At 50.7% G+C, this 10,000-nt stretch overlaps 1 protein-coding gene across 1 annotated transcript in view; it reads right to left on the bottom strand.

The window, feature by feature from the left end:
• prex1 (phosphatidylinositol-3,4,5-trisphosphate-dependent Rac exchange factor 1) overlaps positions 1-10,000 on the bottom strand; it is a 64,831-nt gene that overhangs the window by 11,011 nt on the left and 43,820 nt on the right. The window contains exons 19-26 of the mRNA XM_042099354.1: positions 6,964-7,103; positions 6,694-6,802; positions 6,312-6,478; positions 5,898-6,059; positions 5,022-5,232; positions 3,043-3,322; positions 2,614-2,811; positions 81-169 (exon numbers count right to left, since the gene is read on the bottom strand). Coding sequence (XP_041955288.1) covers positions 81-169; positions 2,614-2,811; positions 3,043-3,322; positions 5,022-5,232; positions 5,898-6,059; positions 6,312-6,478; positions 6,694-6,802; positions 6,964-7,103 — 1,356 coding nt within the window. The remainder of the gene's footprint in view (positions 1-80; positions 170-2,613; positions 2,812-3,042; positions 3,323-5,021; positions 5,233-5,897; positions 6,060-6,311; positions 6,479-6,693; positions 6,803-6,963; positions 7,104-10,000) is intronic.

The raw sequence follows: 10,000 nt of genomic DNA, 5'->3' as shown, positions 1-10,000 counted from the left end.
CAAACACACGGTCACGCTCCTCCATCTAAATGGCGTGTTTATGAGGGTGTGTGTAGGAGACAGGTTTAAAGGAATCTCACCTGAGCCCATCTCATCGCTGCCCAGGTAGGAGCTATTACTGCGGACACTTGTGTAGGACAGGACAGAATCACGGTTGCTGTTGCATTCACTGGAGGATTTAACATGACACGTACACACACACACACACACACACACACACACACATTTATTTACATTCCCATAAAAACAATTCTTCCCCCTGAACACTTCCCCTATTGGCCTTCCCCAATAACCTGTTTACAAATAAACAAATGACTTGGTTTTTACGTTGGGCATAGTTGGTGTTTTCCCGCTCTGTCTCTCTCGGTCTCCCTTTCATGTACATAAACACACAGCATTTCCAAACAAACTGTCACTCAGGCTTTCCAATAAAGCCCAATTATGTAAGCAGGGGCTCTCAGCTGCAGGCTAGTTTTATTCTCTCTCTCTCAGGTGGAGATTCCACAGCATCATTACAGACTCACTCATGCAGCAGACAGACACTCCAATCCTGAAGCCTTGGCCCAAATCTCCCCTTCTTTAGCACCGTGCATCAGTAAGCGTACCACACACATATTGTACACACACAAACTTAGTAGTGAGTTTGTGTGTGTGTGTGTGTGTGTGTGTGTGTGTGTGTGAGTGTGGAGGTTAGGGAATGGAGACAGCTGGGCGACAGGAATGCAACGGCACGCACCAGAGAGGAAACAATGGAGGAAGTGTTCAACATGACCCAACTGAGCTCCTCATTCAGTCAAGAAACACACACACACACACACACACTTAAGAAACACACTGATGGAAACTTAGTCATTTATTCACACCCTGCTTGACTCACAAACTCACGCCTATGAATGCACACACACACACACACACACACACACACACACCTTCTACATGTTGCCCCAGGGGATGCAAAAACTATTGCGCGTTAGGAGGGGTTGTTGAAAAGGCGTGATATAAAAAGAAAAGAAAAAGAAGACAGTTTTGGGCTCCTGGTGCTACGTCCTGCCTCCCTCACTGCTAAAAGGGGGGGGGCGCATGAAACACCAGAGGCCACCCAGAGCTTAAAATATCATCTGCTGGGCCCAAAACACCAGCTCTCCCTGCCGCTCGGTCCCCAGATCCAGAAGAGGAAAACAGGGCTTTCCATGACCATAATAATTCTAGGGTAAACACGCTGCTCCCCAGTCTGAACTTGAGACGGCTGTTTTTGGTCCACCAGGAGTAGGAGGAGGAGGAGGAGGAGGAAGAGGGCAGGGAGGAGGGTGGGAGGGAGGGAGGGACACTCAAGACCGATCGGAGCGAGGGAAGAGGAGCCTGGGTTCACTGGGGCGTCCTGTGGTAGCGGTGGCAAGTCAGGCAGGGAGGAGAAGAAAGAGAGAGAGAGAGAGAGAGAGAGAGAGAGAGAGAGAGAGAGAGAGAGAGAGAGAGAAAGCGGGAGAGAGAGGGACAGAGCGGAGCAAGGAGCCTTACGTAATCTCCAGCGGGAGATCTGGCAGCGCTCCTCTGGCCCTCCCCTGCCCTGCTCCCCTCCTCCCTCCTGGGAAACGGCTGCCAGATTTAGTGACACCACAGGCCGGGAGCGGTTAGCGCCCCCAGGGGTGCCAGCGATAACCGCTAACCGCTAACCGGCAGACCCGGAACGCGGAGGCCGGGTAGGTTGGATTGCTGCTCTCTGCCGGGGACGCACACGGATATGGAGGGTGTGAAGAGAGCGCGCCCCGAGGGGGCGACAACACCTTCTCTCCTCCTCTCTCTTCCTCTCCTCCTCTCTCTCTCTCTCTTTTTCTCTGTTCCAGGCTGTTGTATTCTTTTTTATCTCCAAATCACCCCTACCCTTACAACTTTCCCAGCTGAACGCCAAAACTCTTCAACCTTGTTTCATTTCATTTTAATTTCTCATACACTCAACCTCAGACAGCATTCCTGAGAGGTGTGAAGGCAAGTGTGCAATTGCAAGTGCGAATGCAAGTGTGTGTGTGTGTGTGTGTGTGTGTGTGCGTGCTGCTGTTCCCAGTGGGTAGCTCCCAATAACCTTGTAATCCGAGCCCCACCTCTCCAGCTCTTCGTGCGTGACAGAGCGTTCCCTGTCTCAACCGTTATGGATCCACTTAGGACACATGAGGAGTTTGTTATAACACAGAGGCAGGACCTTTGTACAGGCAGGGCCGCACAGAGTACTGCCTGTTCTGGTCCGATGGTACTGGGGAAAAGAGCCAGCCAGCTGGGATCAGACACTCGGAGCGGCTGCAGCACAACACCACATGCTTACTGCTGCAGCACCGTGCTCAGTTTAGGAACTTATGAACAAATTTCTAGCTGAAGACGAGCCTGTTGTGGTGTAATATCAAATTGCCACAGATGAGCTCATGTAATCAGCCGTACGAGGTAAAGAAAGGAGGAAGTTCCCTCTGGTTACTATCAAAGACCTACGAATGCACTATGAGAGTGCACTATGAAGGAGTGGAACAAACATACAAATTCATCACCCACCGTTAGGGGCACGTATTCCTCAAGAGAGAAAATGCATTTCATTTTGAGATGGTCACTAAAATGCTCTAACTGACCAACCTGTAGGAGTCTCTGTAGCTCATGGTGTCGTGGCCCGAGTCCTCCTGCTCATCCTCGTTCACCTTGAAGCAGACGCGCTTCACCCCTGACTCCACCCTCTCCAGCTCAGACTCCTCCAGGATGGTCTGGGTGGTGTGGTCGTAGGTGGGGGGGTCTCCCTCCTGGGGCTGGGTGGGCTCTGTGATGGAGGACAGCAGCCTGGAACAGGTGGAGAAGGAAGAGAGCACAATGGGGTCAAGAGGAGGCCACTGAGCAACATCAGGCATATGGGTGTTTAGTCATTCACTCTTTAGAAGCTCTCCCTCACACACACACACACGCACGCACACGCACACACGCACACACACCAGTGTGTAAATTTGCATACTGTCAACCGTCAGTGTGTGTGTGTGTACTTTGCCCCTCTGGCGGAGAATATGGGTCACTTACACATCAATCTGCGTGACATACTGCTTCATCTCGCGGACAGCGCTGTCCAGGCGGTTGTAGAGGTTGAGGTAGGCGTCCTGGCTCTCCGTGTCCTCCTGCTTGAGCAGGAAGCTGAGGCCGCCCTCACCATGGCCGTAGCCACCGTAGGGGTTACCCTCGCCGCAGTTCAGGCTCTCGTCGAAGCTCTCGCACTCCTCCTCGTTCAGGCCCCAGCTCCGCCAGGACGGAGCGCCCATAGTGGTCACGCAGTGCACCGTGTGGGACATGGGGTTGACGTTCACTGCAGCAGGGAGGGCAGACAGAGAGCAATGAGGTTTGAGAAAAAGGCACCAAAGGGGAGCGGAACTGCGGAAAGATTAAAGGCATTAAAGGCACAGTTCACAAATTCTGGCTAAAGGTTATTTATGTTTGAGGTTGACAGGATGGGACTGCTTTAAGGCTCAGTTCGAACCACTTTGTTTGTTCCCAATTCAAACAAATCGGGATTTTGTATGAATAACAGTTTGTTTTTTGAATGCACATACTGAAAGGATAGTCAGAGGACTGTGAGGAGAAATTGAAGTGAACTGGATTCATAAAACTACTGGAAAATCATAAACTACACCTTTAAGGGGTGGGGATAAACAGCGCGATAACCCCAGCAGATTGACAGAGGCCTGTTCTTCAAACAGCCGTTAGTTCAGCACCATTGATACACACGTGTGATGTATACGGCTAGCACTCGCAAATGTCAACTCATCACATCACCTCCGTATGCCAAAGAGGGGGAGGGAGCAACCGACCGCTCGACAGGAATCCCAAACATCTACCAAGCAGATGTGAGACAGACTGCAGCCGCAGTCGCACAAAGGAACGTTCCGGAACAATGCACAACCGCATAGGCCTCTCCACCCAGGCGAGACGCGAGACGCAGGGATCAGATGTCAGGCGCTCGTGGCACTTGCAGCTTTTTAAACGGACCAGCCGATGGGAGTGACAAGCGTACCTGCCACACGCTCCACTCACCTTTCACTCAGTCGACCTCACCAGGCACCTCTGTCAATTACTAACAATTATCATGTGTGAGCTGGAAAGGCTACATCTAGGCTGAATAACAAAGTGTTTATCATGGCAGAAAATGACACTAACAACAAAAACAAGGAGCAGGGTAATGAAGGTTCTCGTGACTGTAGTCTGGTCTCCATGGAGTAGCGTGGAGGTGGGGTTGTGGGTGGGGTGGGGGGTGTTGACATGACATCACTCCAGCCACAGAGCGCCTAATGCTAGTGAGATGGAGTCGCGATGGAGCCGATTAGCCCAAAGTCTTTAAGAGGGGGCTAATTTACTGAGCCCTGGGTTTATGGCACTTTTCCCAGTAACATATGGCTTACACAGCAGCGCCAAAGCGGCTGTTTATGCGTTTAAATAATTATGAGGGGGGGGGGAAACGAGCTCAAACGGCTCTTTTGTTAAGAGCATTATGGGCCTAATTGCAGCCCCACCCTGCAGTCGGGTTGTGGGGCTGTGGGGCTCCAGGGCCAAAAACAACCACATCAGAGCCGGACCCACAGGCAGAGCTCATCGATAAACCAATTCAGCGGCGAGCATTTCTGTCAGCACTCGACATGATCAGATGACGGCGGTGGGGCATTCATTTCACATTAAGGCCTATCAGCTGGAAGAGATCTAACATGAGAGCTTTCACCACAAACTCTGAGTGAGGACAGGGTAACACTGTAACACTTGTTCCAGTAAAAAACAAATTAACATTGTACACTACTGGTGATGCACACAGTCCGACCGCCCATCCCCCCCAAAACAAAAGCAATAATCATGAGAGTGGGCAACAAACACGGACTGATAAATTATTAACTCCTGGACGTAATCACAACAGTAGCCTCTCCATCTGTCTCTCCATACTGCGGCTACAGCTCTTGCTTGACTGAGAATAGCATACAGCAGTTCTGACCAGTGCTGTGGAGTAGAGGAAGAAGGCCTACCCTGGTCGGGGTCCAGTCCGAAGAAGGAGTTCTTGCGTCCGAAGCGGATGCTGAAGGCGCGGCCGGTGGACGTGCTGTTCTTGGGGCAGGATACCTGCATGATGTTCAGGTGGCAGTTGGTGGGGACGAAGTCCATGCAGCCCAGTGCGTGAGGCCTGCTGTTGGCCTGCTTGAACGAGGGCCAGGCTTTCGTCTTCAGCTCCTCAGCATACTGAAACCACACACACACACGGCTATGCTACTCCATTCTATAACAGTGTTTGCGTACAATCACGGAGACAGAATCAAGTTAACAGTTATAACTTCTACACCAGGACTGCAGAGAGGCTTCGACCACAATATGATGACTTCATAGTTAAAAAGTAATACCATGAAATGGGAGTGACTGAGGCCATTGTCAGAAGTTCTAGTCCATAAGTATATTACATCACCACCAGATAGTTCATTATTCACACTCTGAACTGGAATAGCAGTGAGGCATCACATCTCAGCAGAGGGTAGAGAGCATCCACTCTAACTGAAACACAATATGCTGGAGGGAGGGATGGGGACTTATGAGGCACTGTGTTTCTGTTTGTGTGTGACACACAGGAGGGAGGGAGAGTGTGTGACTGAGCAAATATGTGTGTGAGAGTGAGCGAGTGTGTGTGTGTGTGTGTGAGTGCAAGTGTGTGTGTGTGACTGTGTGAGCGAGTGTGTGTAAGAGAGAGTGAGCGAGTGTGTGTGTGTGTGAGAGTGAGTGCAAGTGTGTGTGTGACGGTGTGAGCGAGTGTGTGTGAGAGAGTGAGCGAGTGTGTGTGTGAGAGTGAGTGCAAGTGTGTGTGTGTGTGTGTGTGTGTGTGAGAGAGTGTGATCTAGTGAGCGAGTGATTCTGACCTGCTGGTAGCTGGTGATGCGGCGGTGGATGCTGCCCAGCTTGGTCTCGCAGATGTTTTTGAACTCGTACTGAGGCATGGAGACCACACGCTCGCTCTGGGACATCAGCTGGCTGCAGTTACGCACAAACTGGCTGTCCTCCCGCGCAAACGCCTCCAAGATCTGACAAACACATCATAACACAAAGAAAGATTACAGCAATCTCACCCCTAAGAGATCAGTTTTAGCTACTTTAACAGTCAATCACATGCCTGTAAACTACTTAAACAAAAGTAAACTACTTAATCAAAACTTGGCCACTTACTAAAGCTCAAAAAACAAACTAAGAGGCATTTGTGTGTTTGTGTGTGTGTGTGTGTGTGTGTGTGTAACTCCCCACAGCCCTTCACTGCAGAAAGAGTGCCGCGGCGCTACCTTAGCGGTGAGGCTGAAACACCCGCGGGGCTCCACCATCTTCTCCAGCACGTGGCTCTTGACGCCGGCCGTGCTGATGTACTCGTACACCACGCCGTGCTCCAGCTGAGCGTTGTCCACCGTCAGACTCACCAGCGGCGCGTCCGACAGCGACAGCAGCGCCAGACCTACCGGTCAGCGGGAGAGGAGAGAGAGAGAGCGCCATACAAATGTTATGAAAAGAGGGTTCACTGGAGCGCACAGATGTTCTTCAGTCCATGGAGTTACCATTAATTACTTGTTCATCTTATGACTCTCTTTTTCAGTTGACAGAGGAACTGAAAGGCTTTAAAAACACACACACACACACACACACACACACACACACACACACGATAAATACCTGTTCCATTGGTGCAGTAGTCCTCTGGCACTGCCGTAAACTCAGAAGGACTAGCTGACCTTTCCTCTTCAACATCATCAAGGACCCTGTACACCCAATGTCCCAAGGCCTACACACAGATCCACACCCACACACAAACATATTTAATGCATTACTATTGATCCAGGGCACACAGACCTGCCATATGCAACACACCATGGCTCAATGTTCTCTCTGAGTGTGTATGTGTGTGTGTGTGTGTGTGTGTTAGCCTCTTGACCGGCTCCTCACCCGCTTTGGATGCTCCTGATTGGCCGGCTGGGCGCTAAAGTGCTCAAGCACCTCGATGCAGCTCTGCTTGTTGACGCTACTGCCATTTACCTTCTGAACACAATGGCCCACCTGCAGCCCTGCGGCTGCTGCCTCTCCACCTATCACACACACACACACACAGACAAGGAGAGAAAAAGGCTAAATTAGATCCATGACCTGGGCAGAGGCATGACGTTTGGTCAGTCAATCAGCTGCAGTGACAAGTGAGACAAGTGTGCTACTTGTCAAAAATATGTGATGCCGCATCAACAGCAGGCAGAGGGAGATTCCTGCTTCTGTGTTACACTCACACACACACACACACACACACTCTTAACAAGGATGAGTCAACAAATGCATGACTACGCTGAACTGTGACTACACTGAGCAGTAAACACACCCCAACATAAAGGAGTGTTAGGACAACTCGCACAGAACACGCACGACCACAAACACACACACACACAGAGACCACACACGACCACAAACACACACACACAGAACACACACGACCACAAACACACACACACAGACTCACAAACAGGAGTTGCTTACTCACTCCCAGAAAGGCAGTAAAACATTCAGGAGGGAGTACATTCCAGTCACAGACCAAATTTGAATGCAAACAGACACACACACACACACACACACACACACACACACACACACACACACACACTCTCAGCAACACAGGGGATCTCTGTTAAAAATATCTTTACTGAGGCAGGCGTATTTCAGTTCACCACACACCCACCGCTGCACTAGATAAAAACATGTTGAGATGTGGGCCAAAAAGAGCAGCGCTTCCTCTGAAACACAACAAAAATAAACTCCCTGTTCTTGCGGCTTGGCGCGGCGCGCGCAACACCGGACCCCGGCACTGGGCCCGCTCCTGTCTGCCTCGGCTTGCCTCGGCCTCGGCTGCGGGCCTCCAGTCATGGCAGCGTGCCGCTCAGCTGGGCTGACATCACCATGACCTCAGCCTTAAGCCCTTAAGCAGAGACACATGGGGGCGGGCGGACGGGCGCACACACACACACACACACACACACACACACAGAGAGAAGCAAACACAAACACACGCTCCCCACGTGGCCAACTCAGGACTGATGAGCAGCGCAGAAAAACAGGCCTGATTTCCATCTGATCTACAGTACGAGGCTGTTTATCTCCTCAGAGAGCTGCTGCCGCGTTGCTCCGCCGCGCGCCGCGCTACAGGCCCGGGCTTCTCTCTGCGCCCCACGCTACAGCGGATGTGGAAATGGACCTGGGCCAGATGTGGGCTAAAGGCGCTCCCGAGGCTCTTGCCTTTACGGTGAGCGTGGAGAACAGAGTCTTTACCTTGGTAGGTTATAATATGAGGCTGTGGTCGCTCTGCTTTTGGGTCATCTGCAAGTCTGCTAATGTCTTGTACACTCTGCAGATAGTGTTCTTGTGGATCTTACCATCTAAACTTTTGTTGCCATCTGACACCCATTCGACTTCTTCATAGCTTCTCGGAAATTCTTTTAACCTCTCAGAAAAGCTTCTTAACTTTATCTTTTCCATATCACACACTATTCCTTGGAAAAAAATGGGTCTTCAGTGTTAGATAAAGGGCTCTGCAGTCCTGAGACCCCCATAAAAACTCCTTGCCAAGACACATATGACTGAGCTACTAGTACATATAGTGTCTCTGAGGTATGATCTATGCATGAAATGCACGTCTCTCTGAGAAAGAGACTGGGCGTCTCCCAAGAAATATCCCCTAAGGGATAAATCTCTAAGGGATAAATATCCCCTAAGGGATAAAATCTCCTACTTGCTGACCACTAAGGGCTTGCACATCTTTTGGCCATGAGTGAAGAACCTGTGGCCGTCCGTGAGGGGCTGCGCGGCTCGTTAAGAGAGATCCCATATGGGCCCTGAAGGCCCAGAGCACGTGCCTGGCCTCAGCTGATGGGAGGCAGGGAAGGGAAGCCTGCACCTCTGCTCTGTGGGACGTGATGCCCATCCATCGGATGGAGGAGCCACGGCAAGAATAACAACTCCCTCTCTATGGCGGTTAAGGTTAAGCACGTGACATGGAAGTTGGGAGAAGATTACCCTGACAAACAGCCTGCAATTCACAGAGATAAATGCTGAATGCAAAAACAAATATTTTACACACTTGGTCATGTGAGGAGCCAAGGTCTCTCAACATCAGAAGGAGCCTGTGCATGTGTGTGTGTGTATTAATGTGTGTGTGTGTATGTGTTCTCCAGATGCTGGGAAACACATTCCCTACCCCAGCTGCTTTGCACATTAGCACACCTCTCAGGCGCGCTCATAAATCTGCCGAGGGATAAAGATCAGCCTGCTGCCGGGAGAGGCAGAGAGAGGCAGAGAGAGAGAGAGAGAGAGAGAGAGAGAGAGAGAGAGAGAGAGAGAGAGAGAGAGAGAGAGAGAGAGAGAGAGAGAGAGAGAGAGAGAGAGAGAGTGTAAGGGGTGGGGGCAGAGTGATAAAGTAAATGCAGTAAGCTGAGGAGAGGGAAGGAGGGGGAGGGATAGAGTCTCTGAATGGAGCTCAAATGAGATGCATGAGATTTTCCAGGTAGAGACCAGCAGATGGGAGAGGCAGTCTGGCCTTATCTGACAAGGCATCACCCCCTGACCTGGCCAGGAGAGGAGAAGAGCGGGCGGAAGAGAGAGAGAGCGAGAGAAAGGAGAAAGAGAAAGGAGAGAGAGAAAGAAAGAGAAAGGACAGAGAGAAAGGAGAGAGAGAGAGAGAGAGAGAGAGAGAGGGAGGTGTGTGGTGGGGGGACACAGGGAGCAGAGAAATGACAGGCAGGACCAAGAATGAGAATCTAGAGCCAGACACGTAAAGGAAAAGCACTCACTGCCTGGTGTTTTCTTATTTTAATTTTAACATTCAATCACATTTTTATTTTCGGTGTGATCCTCCATAGGCCACTGGAAAGGACTACCCTGGAAAATCCAGACCCTGATAATCTAGAAAGATTAAGGATCTGGCAAAGGACAATGTAATGGCCCAACT

Source organism: Alosa sapidissima, chromosome 7 (assembly GCF_018492685.1).
Source record: "Alosa sapidissima isolate fAloSap1 chromosome 7, fAloSap1.pri, whole genome shotgun sequence".
NCBI classification, from domain to species: Eukaryota; Metazoa; Chordata; class Actinopteri; order Clupeiformes; family Clupeidae; genus Alosa; species Alosa sapidissima.
The sequence above is the reverse complement of the archived record's forward strand: the minus strand, read 5'-3'. Positions and strand labels throughout refer to the sequence as shown.